Source organism: Sorex fumeus, unplaced genomic scaffold (assembly GCF_029834395.1).
Source record: "Sorex fumeus unplaced genomic scaffold, SorFum_2.1 ptg000018l, whole genome shotgun sequence".
Classification (NCBI taxonomy): domain Eukaryota; kingdom Metazoa; phylum Chordata; class Mammalia; order Eulipotyphla; family Soricidae; genus Sorex; species Sorex fumeus.
The window spans coordinates 34174037-34192917 of NW_026606075.1; the positions used below are offsets into that span (position 1 = coordinate 34174037).

At 41.4% G+C, this 18881-nt stretch overlaps 1 protein-coding gene across 2 annotated transcripts in view; it reads left to right on the forward strand.

Moving 5' to 3' along the window:
• Nucleotides 1-16036, forward strand: part of SGTB (small glutamine rich tetratricopeptide repeat co-chaperone beta) — a 36196-nt gene extending 20160 nt beyond the window's left edge. Inside the window, exons 6-11 of one of the 2 annotated variants that reach the window (XM_056112478.1) lie at nucleotides 7462-7566; nucleotides 11636-11774; nucleotides 11855-11917; nucleotides 14027-14064; nucleotides 14238-14321; nucleotides 15420-16036. In XM_056112478.1, coding sequence (XP_055968453.1) covers nucleotides 7462-7566; nucleotides 11636-11774; nucleotides 11855-11917; nucleotides 14027-14064; nucleotides 14238-14321; nucleotides 15420-15531 — 541 coding nt within the window. In that variant the 3' untranslated portion in view covers nucleotides 15532-16036. The remainder of the gene's footprint in view (nucleotides 1-7461; nucleotides 7567-11635; nucleotides 11775-11854; nucleotides 11918-14026; nucleotides 14065-14237; nucleotides 14322-15419) is intronic. The other variant, XM_056112479.1, reaches the window with a different exon arrangement.
• Nucleotides 16037-18881: the final 2845 nt, after the last annotated feature.

Consider the following 18881-nt stretch of genomic DNA (forward strand, 5'->3'; position numbering starts at 1 on the left):
GTGCTGCTGGCAACAGAGGTTACGCAGGGAATCCAGATGTTTAACCAGTAATAGCATTAAAGATCACCATTCTCTCCAGCACAAAGAACAGCTTACTTTTTGCCAGATTTCTTAATTCCACCAGTGGCCAGGGGGCCCTTCCCTGCGCCTTGGCTTTTTGTTCCTCGAGTTTCTTCTGCTCCTTCTGTTTTTGCTTGGATGCCTTATCGTCCTCATCCGTTTCCTGAGCCTGTTTCTTGGGCTGCTTCAGGGGCTTCTTGCCACCTTCGTGGCCGGACATGGCGCCTGCTGCCCCTCTGATTTTATAATTTTAAGATAATAAATCATCATTTTATAATAAAATCATCATTTCATAATAAATGATGATTCTTTCAAAAGTAAGAATACATTGCCAAATACATTGTCAGAGACGTAGTACAGGTGTTTAAGGCTCTTACCTTGTATGTGGCACCCTAGTTCAGTCCCTGGTACCACATAGAGTTGGTCCCCTAAGCATTGTCAGGGTTGACCCTTAAGCACAAAACTAGGAGTCGCCCCTGAGTACCAAAGCAGTTGATGCAAATTGTTAAATTTTTTGAAAGATTTAATAAATTTAATAAATTTAAACATAGTAAAGTTAATAAATCTCTCCTAGGAGTATATGAGTGTATCATTCTTAACCACATTATTATCAGCCTTAAGTACTTAAATTTTTTTATTATTGTTGATTTAGTATTGTCATTTTGAAATCAGTTGATCTAATTTATAATTACTGCTGAAATAGCTCTTTGTGTGTGTGTGTATGTGTGTGTGTGTGTGTGTGTGTGTGTGTATGTGTGTGTGTCTGTTTTCTTTTTTTAGTCCCAGATTATCTACATGTCTACCAATGCCAGGATTTAGCCTGTTTGATCTCACACTTTATTCTCTTTTTCTGAGGCATGGGGTTGGGGTATGGAAAACTGTTTTGGACCACACCCAATTATGCTCAGGACTTACTCCAGGTTCTGTGCGCAGGCATCACTCTAGTTGGCGCTCTGGGACTCTTACGTGGTACCAGGGATTGAACCAAAGTTGACTGTATATAAGACAAACATTCTAACCCTTGTGCTATCTCGCCAGTCCTTCATTTTTTTTTTAATTAAAGAAAATTATATTTTGGTTTTGGGGCCACAACCATTTTTTGGACTTACTGTCGACTTTTTGCGCAGTGGTTGCCCCCAGTACCTACTGGGCCATACAGTGATGGATGGAGTATGAATCCCCTACTTGCAAAGCACGAACTCAACTCTTTGAACTGTCTCTTTGGCCCACACTCAATTCTCTTTCTATTTTCGCTCCCTCCCTTTTCACAGGGGTTTGACCCCCGTCGAAACTACATTTTCAGATTCTTTGTTTTGTGTGTGTGGGTTCAGCTATGGCTGCACCAGCTAGCCAGAGGTTACAGTGCAGAAAGAAGGGGGAATTCAGGGTGTGTCTCTCTCTCTGTTTATGTCACCATCAGCCTCATGTGCGGCCACCACCTTGCCTCCTGTTCTACCCCCCAGCTCTCCGTCCCACTGTTGGAAAAATGTATCACAGTTTGCTCGCCGATTTTTCTGCTCAGGGTAACCTGGGCTGCTTTAGTTTCGATCTGCTTTTTTATTTGGCGTTTTCTTTTGTGTTTTGAGAGTTTCAGAGCTTAGATTTGTTACTGTAGAAGGTTTGGGTTCATTGAAACTTATTTGGCATTACTGGACGTTTTGTTTTCCTAAAATTAAAAACGATCCTTTTCCTTTATTATCTGTTCTAGTTAATTCAGTAAAACAAAAAATTCAAATAATGGATGGATAATGTATCAGAACAAACTGTAATATGATTATTATGTATAAGAAGATGAATATGTTTTAACTTAGCATATGAAATTCTGAAATAACACATTAAATGCTATTACAAAATGTTATCAGAAAATTGCATATGTATATATAGTGCAGTAAGCCATTTCTTTTCACTATGATCTGAGACTTAAAATGTGCTTTATTTTTAATGAGATTTGGGTACATGTATTGCCTAATGTCCACTACTACTCTGTTAGAAGAAATTCTTGGCACTGCTATGCTTTTTATTTAATTGAAATTTTTATCTAATTGAAATCAGTTATGCTCATTTGCATGTAAATAAGTATCCCTTTTCCCTGATACATTAAGTAATAGAGCATGTAACTTAATATTAGATGAGAAAACTTTCTTTGTAGATTAAATAGAAATAGTTAATTAAACTTTGAATCCTCCCTCCATCCTTCCCTCCTTTCCCCTCCGTCTTGCCCTCCCTCCCTTCCATTTTCTCCCCTTCCTCCCTTCTTTCCTTCTTTCCTTCCTTCCTTCCTCCCTCTACTCTTCTCTCCCCTCTTCTCCCACCCTGTGTGGTTTGCTCAGGGATTCTTGGCCCAGTAGATAATGTGAGGGTCCAAGGAAGCTGTGCTCTGGTCAGGGTGGACTCCAGGATTGCTTCCGGAGATTCTCAAGGCACTAAACAGTACTGGGCATCAAAGCAGGATTGGCTGTATGCGCTTTTTTCCTTGTAGCATCTTTCTGGCCCTTTTAATTTCTTTCCTTTTTTCTTGTTTAAGTTTTAGGTCACACTGGCGGTACGTAGGGGCTACTCATAGCTCTGTGCTGGAGGAACTTTTTGGTGCCACGTGCACACGCCTTGACCTCTATCCTAGCCCTCTGCCCCACTCTCTTTTCTTTTAATTTTTTAAATACTTTTTGGTTTGGAGGCAACGCCCAGAGATGCTCAAGGCTTACTCATGGCTCTGAGCTCAGAGATGACTCCTGGTGGGCTCAGGAGACCATCTGGGGTGCTGTGACTGAAGTAATGTGGGTTGCATGCAGGATAAGCATCTTACCTGCTGGACTATCTGTCCAGCCCCTACTAATTTATTTCTTGGCCCAGAATGCATTTCTTTACCCAAGTACATTTCTGTTTTCATAGTTTTGCAGTGGATGGTTTGATTGACAGGGGTAATGAAAGAAAGATGTACAAGAAAGAGAGGGTGATGGAGAGAATTTATCTGGATACTTCTCAGATGATGGAGAATTTTTACTGGAGCCAGATGAGAAGGACAGTCAGACCTTGGAGAGACAACAAAGGGGAGTGTTGAGATTGGAGGATGGAGTTTGAAAGGCAGAAGTGGGACATCATTCATTGTACCCAGGAAGACTAGTGATAGCCTGTGACCCGAGAAATAGGAGAACAGAGGCCTGACTGTTTTACATTTCTTTTTTGTTACCTCTGTAAGCAGTATGTGGTCACTACGTTCACCGCAGTTTCAGCTGGGGTGTCCTGGGGTTGAGTCTAGCTTCAGCTCTTACAAGCTCTGTGACCATGGACACTTGGCTACAATGGTTGCAAATGTAAAACAGACTTACACTAGGCACTTCACAGGGCAGATGAGAGAAGCGAGAGCAGAGCCCATCACAGTTCTAGGCTTTTAACATCTTTCTTTCTTTCTCTCTCTCTCTTTATTTCCCTTTCTTTTCTTTCTTTCTTTCTTTCTTTCTTTCTTTCTTTCTTTCTTTCTTTCTTTCTTTCTTTCTTTCTTCTCTCTCCTTCCTTCTTTCTTTCTTCCTTTCTTTCTTTCTTTCTTTCTTTCTTTCTTTCTTTCTTTCTTTCTTTTCCCTTCCTTCCTTCCTTCCTTCCTTCCTTCCTTCCTTCCCTTTTTGTTCTTTCTTTTCTTTCCCTTTCTTTTTCTCTTTCCCCCCTCCTTCCCTTCCTCCCTCCCTCCCCCCTCCCTCCCTCCTCCCTCCTTCCCTCCCTCCCTCCCTTCCTTTCATCCTCCTTCCCTCCCTCCCTCCCTCCCTCCCTTCCTTTCATCCTCCTTCCCTCCCTCCCTCCCTCCCTTCCTTTCATCCTCCCTCCCTCCCTCCCTCCCTCCCTCCCTCCCTCCCTTCCTTCTTTTCCTCCTTCCTCCCTTCCTTTCATCCTCCTTCCCTCCCTCCCTCCCTCCCTCCCTCCCTTCCTTTCATCCTCCTTCCCTCCCTCCCTCCCTCCCTCCCTTCCTTTCATCCTCCTTCCCTCCCTCCCTCCCTCCCTTCCTCCCTTCCTTTCATCCTCCTTCCCTCCCTCCCTCCCTCCCTCCCTTCCTTCTTTTCCTCCTTCCTTCTTTTCCTCCTTCCTTCTTTTCCTCCTTCCTCCCTTCCTTTCATCCTCCCTCCCTCCCTCCCTCCCTCCCTCCCTCCCTCTCTCTTTCCCTTCCTTCTTCTCTCCCAGTTCAGGCCCACTGGCTAGTTCTCACAGGCTATTCTTGACTTTGTGCTCAGGAGAGACCCCCTGGTATTTCTTGGGGAACCATATGTATTGCCAAGGATTTTATCTGGTCTGTCCGGATGCAAGGCCAGTGCTGTAACTTCTACACTACCTCTCTGGCCCCTGAAATTTTGTTTCTTTCCCAGTGAAGTGTAAGATATCTTTAGTTGTAAGAATAGGTTTTTTGCTCTAGTTTATTTATGTTTAGTATATAGTATGGGATGGTGAGATGGTTTTTTCGTCCCGCCTTATTTCCCATCCAAACAAAACACAGGTTATATTCATGCTCCTGTTTCAGGAAGGTGAATGAAGCCAGGGTGTCTAGAAAGCATGGCGACTGGCAGTGTGCTCTGCTGAAATTGCATTAGTTATGCCCTGATGACCAGACAGCAGGGCAGAGAAAGCCAACCACGCTGCTAACTCAGACACAGGCTTGTTTTTGCTTCATCTCACAGAAGATTCTAGCAGAGCCTGACTTGTCCTGCCCAGGCCTCTCTGCTTCCGCTGTCAGCCCGAGGCTGCAGTGTGCTCTCCCACCCGGCCTTGTCTTTGGATCCAGGAGCCCCTCCTTTGAGAACAATTTTTCTTCGTTTCTTTTGCACCCAACTTCTTACCCACTCTCCAGCACGACTCTGCAGTATCCCTTGGGATGATGATGCTCAACATGGGAGCTGTTAGCCACATGTGGCTGGTGAGATGTAAATCGATTAGGATTAATCACATCTAAAAAATTCAGTTGCCTATTGTATTTCAAGTCTCTTTTTATTTTTCTCTTTTCTTTTCGGTGTTTGGGCCACACCTGGAAATACTCATGGGTTACTCGTGGCTCTGCATTCAGGACTACTCCTGGCGGTGCTGGGGACCATATGCAATGCCGGGGATCACACCCAGGTCAGCCATATGCAGGGCTGACCTGGGTCTGATCCCCACTGTACTATCTCTCTGGTCTATTTTAAATCGTCAGTCACTTTTGGCTTAGGACTTCTATGTTAGAGAGCACAGCTAGGAACTTTCCTGTCATACAGTTTTCTGTTGAACAGCTCTCGCGAGCTTAATCAGACATGTCTCTGTGTTGCCTCTTCTTTTGTTCTCAATTACACTTGACTGTTGTACTTTTGTTATCATTTGCAAACACCACTGTTTCCCTTTTGAACTGTGAAAGTTTGGAGGGTAGAGATATTATTCTCTTCATCTCTGTATACTTGGGTTTGAGTTTAGCATGTTTAACAAATACTAAACAGAAATTGGAGTTGAGTTGGTTCAGTGAATTTCAGATGAGAAAATCTCTATTTGAAGACTTACAGTAATGCATGCACATGGGAGCATGTTCTTATTTGCATGCATGTACATGTGTTTATAAATTAAAAAAAAATTTAAGGTAAAGGTAAAGGCCCTCCCGTTGATCGTCGATTTGCTCGAGCGGGCCCAGCAACGTCTCCATTGGAGACTTTGTTGTTACTGTGTCTGGCTTATCGAATACTCTCGGTAGCTTGCCGGGCTCTCCGAGAGGGGCGGAGGAATCGAACTCGGGTCGGCCATGTCGGCTGCGTGCAAGGCGAACGCCCTACCGCTGTGCTATCGCTCCAGCCCTTCTAAGCCAACTTAAAACCCATTTACTTACTTATCAGGAACTTACTGAAATAATAATACAATAAACATGTATAGGCTGTCCCTAGTGTCAAAAGCAGTGAACATTTTGCTCTAAAGCCTGGCAAAACATTTACTTTGTTTCTCATACTTCTTTCCTTCCTTCCTTATTTTTTAGTATGCACAGGATCACTTGTTTTCTGTTTTATTCAGTTTGAGGTTTGTGTTTTCATCCTTTTCAAATTTTGGTTCCCATTCCTATCTCACATATTCCATTTCTACTCTGGGCCTATAAGACGTTCACTATGGATTTAATTTCTGAGCCAGGTAAATGTCTTCCACAAAACAGGCTGGAGAGCATGCTTTGCCTGAGTTTGATTCCCTATATGGTTCCCCGAGCATTGCCAGGTGCAGCCCTGGAGCACCAGGCTGGGAGCAGCCCCTGAACACCACCAGGTGTGACAACCCCTCAGAGAAAGACAATTAATAAATAAATAGTGACCTTGTCCTGAATGCATTGCTTTGCACCTGACATCAAGGTTTCTCTCCAACTTCCTTTTGACTGGTTTTCAGTTGTCGTTTTTAATCAATCAATTAATTTTTGTTTTGGGAACCACACCCAGTGGTGCTCAGGGCTTACTTCTGGCTCTGTGTTTGGCGTTCACACCTGGTGAGGCAGGGGGGGCCCATATGTGATGCAGGGAATCAAATCTGGGTTGTCTTTGTGCAAGTCAAACGCCCTACCTGCTGTGCTAGTGTTCCTTGTGTGATTATATTTTAAATGAAATCTGATGTAACTCATTCAAGGCTCTCATTTTTGTCTTAAGCAGTTTTGTGATTACTCAGATATTTTAATTGTTTGCTTTTTGACTTCTCACCTAATGTTGCCCTTCCCTCCAATTTTTCTGCTTTTTTTGTTCTCGTCTCTTTCAGTTTTTGTTTTTATTTGGGGGCCATACATGGTCATGCTTAGGGTTTACTCCTGCCTCTTTGCACAGGGATCACTCCTGGTAGGCTTGGGGGCCATATGGGATTCCATGGATTGGGAGAGGGTGGGCTCTAAAGTGTCCCAGCTCTAGCCACATATACAGCCATACAACGCTTCCAAATTACACAGCACTGACTTCCCAATACGAGTACAGCAAATTAGATGGGAAAGTAGCATGGAAGCCCACCAAGCTCAATATATTTGATTGTAAAATTTATTGTTTTAGTCTGATTTGGGTATTGAATAGGAAGGATAAGCAAATTGGGATGGAGCGATAGCACAGCAGGTAGGGTGTCTGCCTTGCACGCGGTCGACTCGGGTTCGATTCCTCCACCCTTCTCGGAGAGCCCGGCAAGCTACTGAGAGTGTCTTGCCCACACGGCAAAGCCTGGCAAGCTACCCGTCACATATTCAATTGCCAAAAACAGTAACAACAAGTCTCACAGTTTGTTGTGAGACATTACTGGGGCTCACTCGAGCAAATCTATGAACAACAGGACAGTGACAGTGACAGTGATGAGCAAATTAGGACCAGGAAAATATAGTCTTTTGAGTACCTGAAGATCTGAATCAGTTTGCCTTGAAGACTGCTCATAATGAAAAAGGTTTTCTCTTTCTCGTAGGGCTGCTGCTCAGAGTAAATTAGGTCACTACACAGATGCAATAAAGGACTGTGAAAAAGCAATAGCGATTGATTCAAAATACAGCAAGGCCTATGGGCGAATGGGGTAAGTTCTCGAAGAACATTCAGCACTGTACCAAGCAGCATCAAGTACACTGCTCTTATGTCTTGGCTTTGAATCGACTGCATGATATCGCGCTCTCTGGAGTAATCGGGAGACAAATGTAATATTTCGGGAAGAAAGGTCTAGTTTTTGACTCGGGAGAGAGACGATTAGTTGTATGGGTGGTTCTTAGCGAATATTACACAGCCATACTGAGGAGACTCCATGTCCCGGGCCATTATTGGCCAGTGAACACTCAGTACTCTGGCAGATGATCTTACTGTACTTTTTCTAAGTTCATCCCACCATTCTCTGTGGTGACTGTCTCACACACACACACTCTTCTTCGATTTCTACAACAGCCCCCATAGAGATTCTCAGTCTTTGTTGAGAAGATACAGTTCTAATATTTAGCTCTATCATTTACAGTGGGTACGGCGTTTGCCTTGCATGTGACCAACTGGGCTGACCCGAATTTGAATCCTCCGCCCCTCTCGGAGAGCCCAGCAAGCTAGTTAGAGTATCTCACCTGCACGGCAAAGCCTGGCAAGCTACCCATGATATATTCGTTATGCCAAACACAGTAACGAGTCTCACAATGTTACTGAGCCCGCTCGAGCAAATCGATGAACAACAAAAGGACAGTGACAGGGATTCCTTAACACTACTGATGTACATTCATGAATCCTCTTGACCCCTGTTCCTGTTGCTTCTCATCCATCTTCTCTCCCTTTCCCCTTCACTCTTCTTTTTTCTTTTTTTATTTTATTTCTTTTTGGGTCACACCTGGCGATGCTCAGGGGTTACTCTTGGCTCTGCACTCAGGAATTACTCCTGTCGGTGCTCAGGGGACCATATGGGATGCTGGGAATCGAACCCAGGTTGGTTGCATGCAAGGCAAATGCCTTTTCCGCTGTGCTATCACTCCAGTCCCCCCCCCCCCATTCATTCTTACTTCTTTCCTCCTCCTCCCTCTACTTTTGTGGCCAAGGATAATCTAGGCTCCTCCCTTTAAACCACTGCATTTCCTCGTTCAGTTACTCAAAATACCACATAGACTCAACAACACTGAGATAACAAGACCCAAATTTTAATAACCAAACTTAAAAGGTACCTGTCAAGATGGCAAGCTGGGGTTGCGGTGGGTGGGTGGAGAGAGAACCTGAGAGCACTGTTGGAGGGAAGTTGACAAGGTGGCATGTAGGATGACATTGCTTTGTACTTTCTCCCTTTCTCCACAAGGAGCTTAGGTTTATCAGGTTACACACATCACAGTGCTCCCAAATCACTCCCATTCCTTCCTTTATCTGTAACCACTTCTCTGTGCTCTCTTCCCTAACCAGTTAATCAGCTTTTCCCCCCTAATCAGTATCTATTCCTTTGTAAGGTCAGATCCTTCTAGGACACTGAAATTGTATTGTAAGTTAATATTGCCTTTCTCCTCTCCTTATGTCTTCTGAATAGTTTAAAGCAATGCCCTTTTTGTATAGATACAGGAAGACTGTTAACATAATGCTTTGTAACTTAGGATTTAATTGGCTCTGAATATTATTCACTCCTGGGCATCTGCTTTCTCGACTTAAGCCTCAGTTGTCCTTGGTTCCTAACATCCCAAAAGCAGGGTCCCAATGAGGGACTGAATGGACCCAGGGCAAGCGGTGAGCTACCCTGGCATCAAAATGGGCCAGGCCAGAGTTCCACGATTCTTAACTGTAAGTTAAGAGTTTGATCATAGACAAATGCTGTCATGGTCCAAAGGTAACAACGAGACTAGGACCCTGCTAGAGATAGGAAAGACTATCTGGCCTGAGCACCGTAGTCTGAGATAGAGATGGCCCTAGGAGAGCAATCCTACAAGTTTAAGGTATTTCTTACTGTATCCATACAAAATGATTTATATTATGTATGCTTATATGTTTGTTGGACAAGGAGAGGAGAACACACCCATGGGATTCCATTCTAGTGTGGGTCATCCTGCTGAGAGAGGATCTGTCCTAGGAGCAGCTTTCCCTGAGGGAAAGAATTCTGCTCCTATTGATTGTGACCACACCTACGTGTAATTGTTACCCCAACCCCTCATGCTTTGGGATTTAACTGTACTGCAAGAGTGGGCTGGGGGATCAGAATTGAGACTCCAGAGGAGGATGAAGGGGGATAGAGAAAGAGAATGAAGTGGCATGGGGGAGGAAGAAGCAGGAGGAGAATCAGAGAATGGAGATGAGAATGGAATAAACTGCAACTAAGACCAACCAGCCTGGCCCTCGTTCCTTCCTTTGCCTGCCCATCGCCATCGACCTCCCTGGTGTGGGGGAACCGGCGTGAGACACCGAACGCTGGTGCTGGTGGCGGGAGAGATAGACCGCAGCCGCTGTTGTCTTTTTTTGAGCTTACACTGTGGCAGGATCAGTGATGGAACGTTGTATTCATAGTTGAAAGACCAACTATGAATAATTTTGTAACTCTTGGTGCTTTAATAAAATAAAAGTTGGGGGTGGGGGCGAGAAAAAAATGCATTTTGCAGAAAAGTAACATACCATCTGACTTTGCAAATCTGTCAGTCTACCTGCATTTGTTTACGCTGAATGACTTTATTTTTGGTTTTAGTATCATATCCAGCTTGGGTATGCATCTAGCTCTTGGCTCTGCATTCAGGGGACAGGATGACTTTTTTTTATGGTTTTGGGTCACACCCAGCAGTACTCAGGGATTACTCCTGACTCAGTGCTCAGGGATCGCTCCTGGCAGTGTAAGGTGGACCATATGTGATGGCGGAATTGAACCTGGATTTACCACGTGTAGGACAAATGCTCTCCCCACTGTACTATTGTTCTGACCCTTAAATGGAGTGAAAGCAGAGCGGGTAGGGTGTTTGCCTTGCACGTGGCTGACCCGGGTTCGATTCCTCCGTCCCTCTCAGAGAGCCTGGCAAGCTACCGAGAGTATCCCACCCTCACGGCAGAGCCTGGCAAGCTCCCCGTGGCATATTCGATATGCCAAAAATAGTAATAACAAGTCTCACAATGGAGACATTACTGGTGTCTGCTCAAGCAAATCGATGAACAGGAGGACAGTGTTACAGTGCTAAATCTTTCTTATCTCCTTGAATGATATCATTATTTACTTTCTAAGTGCCTAGGTCAAAAGTTTAGGAGGCGTCTTTTTTTTTTCTTAATTTATTTCTATTTTTAGCCACACCTGGTGGTGTTCAAAGTTTACTCTTGGCTCTGTGCTTAAGGATCATTCCTGATGGTGCCTGGGAGTCTATATGGGGTGCAAAGGATTCAACCTGGGTTGATCATATGCATTCCTCTTTTTGTTATTTGCATGTTTATTGTCTTCTCTTACAAACTGAATACTTTTACCTTTTCACCATGGAATATAAAATAGTGCTGAGTACACAGTATGGCAGCAGTAAATAGTGATTATTGACTAATCACATGTTAGGGCGGTGCTTGCCTGACATGCAGCAACCTGGGTGGATTCCTACTATCCCACATGGTCCTCCAAGCCCACCAGGAAAGATTTCTGAGTGTAGAGTCAGGAATAATCCCTGAGCACACCCAGGTATGGCCCAAAAACCAAAGCATTAAAATTAAGTTGAACAACAGGCAGATTGTTGGGGAGGGCATTTGTCCTACACGTGGTAAATATAAATACCATATATTTATATTATTATAATATTTATATTATATTTGTATTATTATAGTTTTTAGGCTACACCCAGCTGTGTTCAGGGCTTTTTCCTGGCTTTGTGCTCAGGGATCACTTCTGAAGGGCTCAGAGGACTCTATGGGGTGCCAGGACCCAGCCCTGGGACTGCATGCAAGGCAAGTGCCCTCTGTACAGGCTTCAGCTCCCCAGGATGCGTATTGAACAGCGGCTGTCATCATGCCAAGGCGGGTGTCTGGATTTAAAGCAATTTGGAGTCTGAAGCTGTGATACGACAAAGCAGTTGTATGCAATGTGAATTAGAACGGAATGCCAGCATTGATGTTTTACTGTGCTTGTGATCTCTTGTCCATGATCTCTTGTTCTTTAATCATGTCTCTTTTTCACTCTTAATTCTCTGCAGGTTGGCCCTCACAGCCATGAATAAATTCGAAGAAGCAGTTACAAGTTATCAGAAAGCATTAGATCTTGATCCTGAAAATGATTCCTATAAATCGAATTTGAAAATAGCAGAACAAAAGTTAAGAGAGGTATCCAGTCCTGTAAGTTATTAGTGCCATTTAAGTTAAGCCGCAATCCATGGTAATGGAACTGTTAATAGTTAATTTTTTTTTTTTTGCAGACAGGAACTGGATTAAGCTTTGACATGGCTAGTTTAATAAATAATCCAGCTTTCATTAGTATGGTGAGTATATTTCCTTTTCTCTTCTACAGATCTTTTTCTACAGAACTATATCACAGCAGAACTTTAGAGATGATACAGGAGCTTGTCTGGTGGTGGTACGAATAGCATAGGAATAATTATATTATTATTAGAGCTAAGGCATTAGCTCAGAGCTAAGGCATTTCTTATTGGGGAGAGAGTCTCTCAAGCTGTGCTCAGGAGACCTGGGTTTCCTCCTAGCAAGGGCATTGCTGGGGTCAGTGACTACAAGGCATGCGCCTTAAACCCTGTACTCTCTGTCTCTCTCTCTGCCACCTAAGGCTGAGGTTCCTAATTTTGTGAAAGGCCATTGATGGGACATCAGGAAGCCCATGAACCCAAAATTCTATATAAAATTTTGTATGCACGTGTCTTTTTCTAGGAGAGAACTGTCTTTTTCATCAGAACTGGCAAAAGGATCAGAAAATTTACAAATGATTAAAAACTACTCTCTTCCATCCATGAGATCCTAGGAAGATACCTAATAACTGAGGTGTGAGGATTTTGGTTATCTGTGGTTCCCCAAGCTCACCTCTTCACACTATCTGCTTCCTTTCTCTTATTTGACCTTTTATAATCCTCCTTAAATACATGTATTCCATCCTTTCAGACCTATAGAAAACTCTTTGGACCTTTTTGAAAACACTCATGCCTTGCTCCCATATGCTGAAACTCTAGTGTTGTAGGTCAGGAAGTCTCCCGGGCTTATAAAGATCCCTTGGGTGCTTGGGTGACTTTATACTTCTGGCTGAGAACCATTACACCAATGGCTACTCTCTTGGAATTCTGAGCTGCTTTTTGTTTTTTGGGGCCATACCCGATGGTGTTCAGGGGCTATTCCTGGCTCTGTAATCAGGAATTTCTCCTTGGTTTATTTAGGCACTGTATATGGGACTGGAATCAAACTCAGGTTTCCCACGTAAAAAGCATGCCATGCCCTTAGGGCACTGGAGGATAGTACAATGGAAGTGCACACTTGCTTTGCATGTGGGCTGACTCAGGCTCTATCCCTGGCACCCCATACAGTCACCTGAGCCTGCCAGGTGTGGTCCCTAAGCATCACTGGTGTAACCCAAAAACAAAAACAAAAAAAAGAGAAGAAAAATCTCCAATTTACTTGAAATACAGAGACAACTTGTTCCCAGTGAAAGAAAGAAGTGTTTGAACCATTGGCAGGTGTGTAGCAATTGGCAGTTTCAATTTGGTAGTCCAAATCAGCATTTCTTATCTTAGGCTACTGGAAAGTATTGGGGAAGTGTTTCAGTTGAAAATCTTGTAAATGGGGGACCTTGGAATGAGAACATGGAGCCAAACAGTTGGAGAAGGGGGCCACAGAAAGGAAACAAGGAATGAAGGGAACCAGGATCAGAGAAAGGTCCAGAAACAATGTTTTCTACAATTAATTTTGTAGAAAACAGTTAATTTTTGAATCCCTGGTCAAAAATGAGTACCGGAAAAAGCCTCCATTTGCTTTTTATTACCAGAAAGATGATTATTTGTAAATTTAATCAAATAATCTCTTTGCATCTCAGGATTTGTACCACTGGGCTAATCAAATTTTACGTGGTTCTCTAGATACAAACCAACCAAACATATATCTTTATGACCTTTGAAAAAATTGTTGTATGGGGAGAAAGCTCAGTTAGATAGCACAAACTTTGCATGCAGGAGGTCTGGGTTTATCTCCAGGACCACTGGGTCTTGTAAGCAGTACTGGCCCACAGACCAGTGCCATTCTGCAGGGGGAAGAAGATTGCAGACCACTGTGTTGGAGTACTCTCAAACTGGATCCTCACAAATGAAGATTGTCGAACTGAACACCCAACTGAGTTTTTGTTTTTCCTTACGGCTTTATTGATCTGACATTTTGTGTGGTATAAGCTATTGCTGTTAGTGGTCCTTATATGGTCTGCAATATCTCTATACTTACAATGTAATTTTAATGCAACTTTTCTAGTATCTCTTCTTTTTCACATTCCAGTTTACTTTGTATAGATCATTCCTCTTCTATGGAAAAAAAAGTAACTTTGTTAAAAATGTCTAAATATCAACTCTCTTCTAATGATAGTTGCCATTTTTTTTTAATTCCAGGCAGCAAGTTTAATGCAGAATCCTCAAGTTCAGCAACTGTAAGTAAACAGTAAGAGGTCGTTGAGTGTCACTCAAATTGCACTTAAAAGTCAGACACATTCAAACAATTATCCTACATAATGTGGGCATAATTAACTGACTTTTCCTTGGCTGCTACTTTACTTGTAACAGTTTATGCCAATCCCTGTGACCCATCTCTTGCTTCCTCTAGAATGTCTGGAATGATGACAAATGCCATTGGGGGGCCTGCGGCTGGAGTCGGGGGTCTAACTGACCTGTCCAGTCTTATCCAAGCGTGAGTATTCATTTAACCTGTAGATAATGGAAAACACACACACAGATACACACACACACACACACACAGAATCTTCAAGGTGAGACATTTACTCAAATATTTTTTTTTCTGGGAGTAAATGATTATATCTCACTACCTGAGCACATCAATTTTACTTCCCATCTTTATTTGCTTAAGATAATTTTTTTTTCATTTTCTTTTTAATATTTTGTGTCACGTCCGGCAGTGCTCAGGGCTCAGTCCTAGCTCTGCAGTCAGAAATTACCCCTAGAGGGATTCGGGGACATAAGTGGTGCTAGGAATCAAACCCAAGCCAGCTTGGTGTACTATCTCTTTGGTTTGTTTGTGGTCATGATTGTGTAATCCCAGTGGCAATATATGATTTTTAGAGTGATCAGTCAGTGACATGATTATAGTCACATCAATCCTGGCAACACACTTAGAAATTTGAATTAAATTTCTTTCACTTGAAAAAAAAAAGTTCCAGGGCCAGAGATAGTATAGAAGGTAAAGCCTTGCATGCTGTCTACTTGGGCCTGACCCCCTGGACACCACATGTGGTCCCCTGAGCACTTCTAGGAGTGGTCCCTAAGTACAGAGCCAGGAGTAATCCCTGAGCACTGCAAGGTGTACCATCTAAATAAAACAAAACAAAAATAAAAACAACCAAGAGTCAGCTTCTACAAATACCTGAAATGAAGGTGATCCATGTCATATGAAACTATTAAAAATTGATTGTAAAAGCAAATAAAAAAATGAAAGGCATGCACTTTTTTTTTTTTTTGGTTATTGTTATTGGTAGTTAAGCATTGTGGGGAGAGGGGAGTTAAACCAAACAATTTCATCAAGGGAATTTCAATAGAATTTCACTCTCTAGTTCGGTGTTTCATTTTTGTATAAAGACTAGTGTATTCTAGTAATGCTATATGGATACATTAGTAAACTTGCAGAAACTAAAGTCATTCTAAAATGTTTATCATGAATAAGATTCCAACTTCCTAAAGGAAGTATTCATATACTTTGTAGTTATTCTTATTTTTGGCAGGGTACTGTGTTAATGAAAATTCCTTAATTCATATCATTGGCTCTTAATCACAGGGGACAGCAGTTTGCTCAGCAGATACAACAGCAGAATCCAGAACTTATTGAGCAACTAAGAAATCATATCCGAAGCAGAACCTTCAGCAGCAGCACTGAAGAACATTCCTGATTCGGGTCTGGGCACCCTACACACAATACAGATGGTTTATGGCACTGAAGTATTTGCTGTAGATAGTGGCCAAAACAAACAAAAACTAAAGAGAAAATCTGTTTAGATAATAGGTTTATCACAAACAGACTCAACATAACATGATTCCTTTGTAAATGACCAGTAGCCTTATTAAGTGCCCAGATAGCACCAAACAGGCTTCCATTTCCAAACTTTGGTCATCATATTTGTACATTAGACTAATAGCAGAGTATATTTATTGAAAGGTAAAGTGAGTGTTCTTAGCTCCAGATTTCCATAAGCAAACTTCTTTGAAATGTGGATATGGCTAGGAAGAAAGATACAGGCATAGGACAAATTTACTTGCCTTGAGCAGCAAGTTCAGAGAGAAGAAATGTCATTTAGGTTTTGGTTAGCTGTGATAGGATTATCAGTCAGGAGTATCTATGAGGGGCTAATACCATCTTTAGTGATACTTGTTATGATGGTTTTGGGAATCTCAGAGCCGATGGAGAGCAGGATTTGGTGCAAGGGATGTTTCGAAAAGAAGAAATAGATGCTGTGAATGTATAGAAATGAAGTAGGTAGTATGCTCAGGCTTTTTGCATAGTTCTTTACTAATCTTGCCTGCAGTTTGGTTATTGATAACATTAGCATGGCTAATTATGCTAAGTACATAATAAAATACATTTAGAAATCCTTAATGGTATTGGTTAGTCAGTTGAGTAACTGTTCAATTTAGCGAATACAATTTTCCCAGTGGTGATCTTACTATGGAGACTTGCAAATATGCCTACATTTAAATAAACCAGTGCGAGGCCCTAATTAAGGATTTCCTAAGTGGCATTTAATTATGCTCCCATAAATTCTGATTTTTTTAAACTGCAGTCCTTATTTGGTGAATTACATAAAGCCTCTATCACTAACATTGCTTGTTCATGTAAACTGCACTACTTGGCTTGGCTTGTCACTTTTATGCTTAACTCTTAATTTGATGCAATTTATAACATGGAATTTAAAATATTTTGAAATTTGAATGTGGAGAGAGGTGGCATTAGATAATAATAGATGGTTCTAACTATAGTGTAGATGAGACCATTTTAATTCCAAATTCAATTTCTTTCTTAATTATGAAATTGGTTAAGTTGGACAATCAGATTTTACAACTACTCTGTGGGAAAACGGAAAAAAGGTTACATAAAGTTAAATTAGTAATACTGATGATCAGGGTCTTGCTATAACTGTTCTCAAAAGATGAATTACTTGGTATCTTCAAGTTTAAAGACCAGTTTCTCCTTTATGAGATTATAATAGCAGTTCTTTGGGGAATTTGTTACAAAATACAAAGACCTACAATTTTTATTTAGTAGGACTTATAACTAGGCCTAGAAATCACCATTTTATAGAGCACTAAAGGTGAATTTGATGTAGGTTCAGTGACTAATTTAGAATACTAGTTACATTTGTCCTCAGATCTGAAAAACAACCTAGGCTCAGCCTGTTAGATATATATGAACCTGCAGTAGTTATGGTCAGAGATACATGAGACTTAAATCTTAGGCCCTCTTCATTAAATTTCCTACATTATCTTTAAACTCACCAACGTTTTCATTAAGTTAAGTTAGTTGCTAGTATATAAGTGTTGTAGAGAATGATGGCTGTGAAGAAAAGGAAAAAAAAATAGCGAAGTTGATCCTTAATTAAAAATAGTCACTCTTACCCATGGTTGAATCAGAGTAAGTTTCTAGGCTAATTATCCTGAGAGCATTAACACCACTTTGGATCAACAACAACAAAGCACTCTAGTACACTGACTAGGCAAACAGAAATGCCCCGGGGATGATCACGGTATCCCTTATAGACATTAAGGGAATAATAATTAAGCATTAAGACCAACTCCAGATCTGTATATTTAACATCTTAGAAGAGACACATTCCTTGGGACCATAGAGATAGTACAGTGAGTAGGGCGCTTGCCTTTCATACAACCAGCCTGGAATCCGTCCTGGAGGGGCCCCACCAGGAGTGAATCCTGAGCACAGAGCCAGGAGTTAGGGCCTGAGCATCACTGGGTGAGGCCTCCAAACAAAAAGAGACACATTCCTTCAGATACAAAATTACCAAGGCTCAGGAAGAACTAGATATCCTCCAGAGAACTAGGTTTAGAGAACTTTTAATGCTGAATTTGAGCATACTCTTAAATGTGAGAAATACTAGCAACTCAATACAATCTCTTCTAGGAAACAGAAGAGGAAGCACTTCCCAACTCCGTTAGCCCTTTCTATGTAGCCAAAATCCAAGAGTTATGAGAAATGATGTGTGAATTACAATGTCTTGATTTTACAGTTGAAAATTTCTTCTGTTTCACCTTTGTTTCTCTGCTAATATGCCATCCATAACCAATTTATGTGATTTCTGTTCACTTAGCTGAATTTCCATTCTTGTCAAATCCTTTTAAGAATCTCTGCCACTTGGAATCACTGCTTTGTAAAATATTTTCTTAAAGATTTGTTTGGTTGGATTTTGCTAGTAACATTATAAAATTATAAGGTATGCTCCAAACACTGACATGAAACATTGTCTGAAAAAGTCTCAGTCTAAGTAGAGAAATAAGAAGGCATCAAAGTAAATACATATATATTCCATTTAGCAATGACTGACTTCCAAGAACATTTCATTGTATAGCTATAGCTGTTGTGCTTGTAAAATTTAAAATGCCCTCTTTATGCTAATGACATTCATTTAATGTACCAGATTGTTCATATGATTTATATAATATGGTTTATTTCTAATATCATTTCTAAGATGGCATATCTAACCTTACTTTTGAAAGTATGAATATGTGTCTAGGTTATAACTTAGATAACATGTAATTAGCAGATTCTAAGTGATTATTATATATAAGTTATGTTTAAATTTGGGCCAAAGAGATAGTACATGGACAGGGCGCTTGCCTTGCAGGTGGCTGACCCAGATTAAATCCCGAGCACCACATATGGTCCCCCAAGTCTTATCCAGAGTGTCCCTGAGTACAAAGAACCTGGCAGTGTGTGGCCCAAAAACAAACAAATTTCAAACAGTGAAACAGAAGGTTCAGTCATGAGAATATACTTGAAAAATAATCACAATATAGTGCAGTGACAATATCTTCACCAATCGATCTTAATAACTATGGGAAGAAAGGCAGATTTCAGTTTTAGAGTTTGCACTTTATTTTTCATAGGCGTTTCATTATTACTCCAAATTAAGGGGCAAATCTCATTTGGGTTATAGCTTTTATTCTGGGTCAAATAATTTGTCATGGCAATAAATAATCATGTATTTGAGAAAAAAACTTTTTGTATTTGACT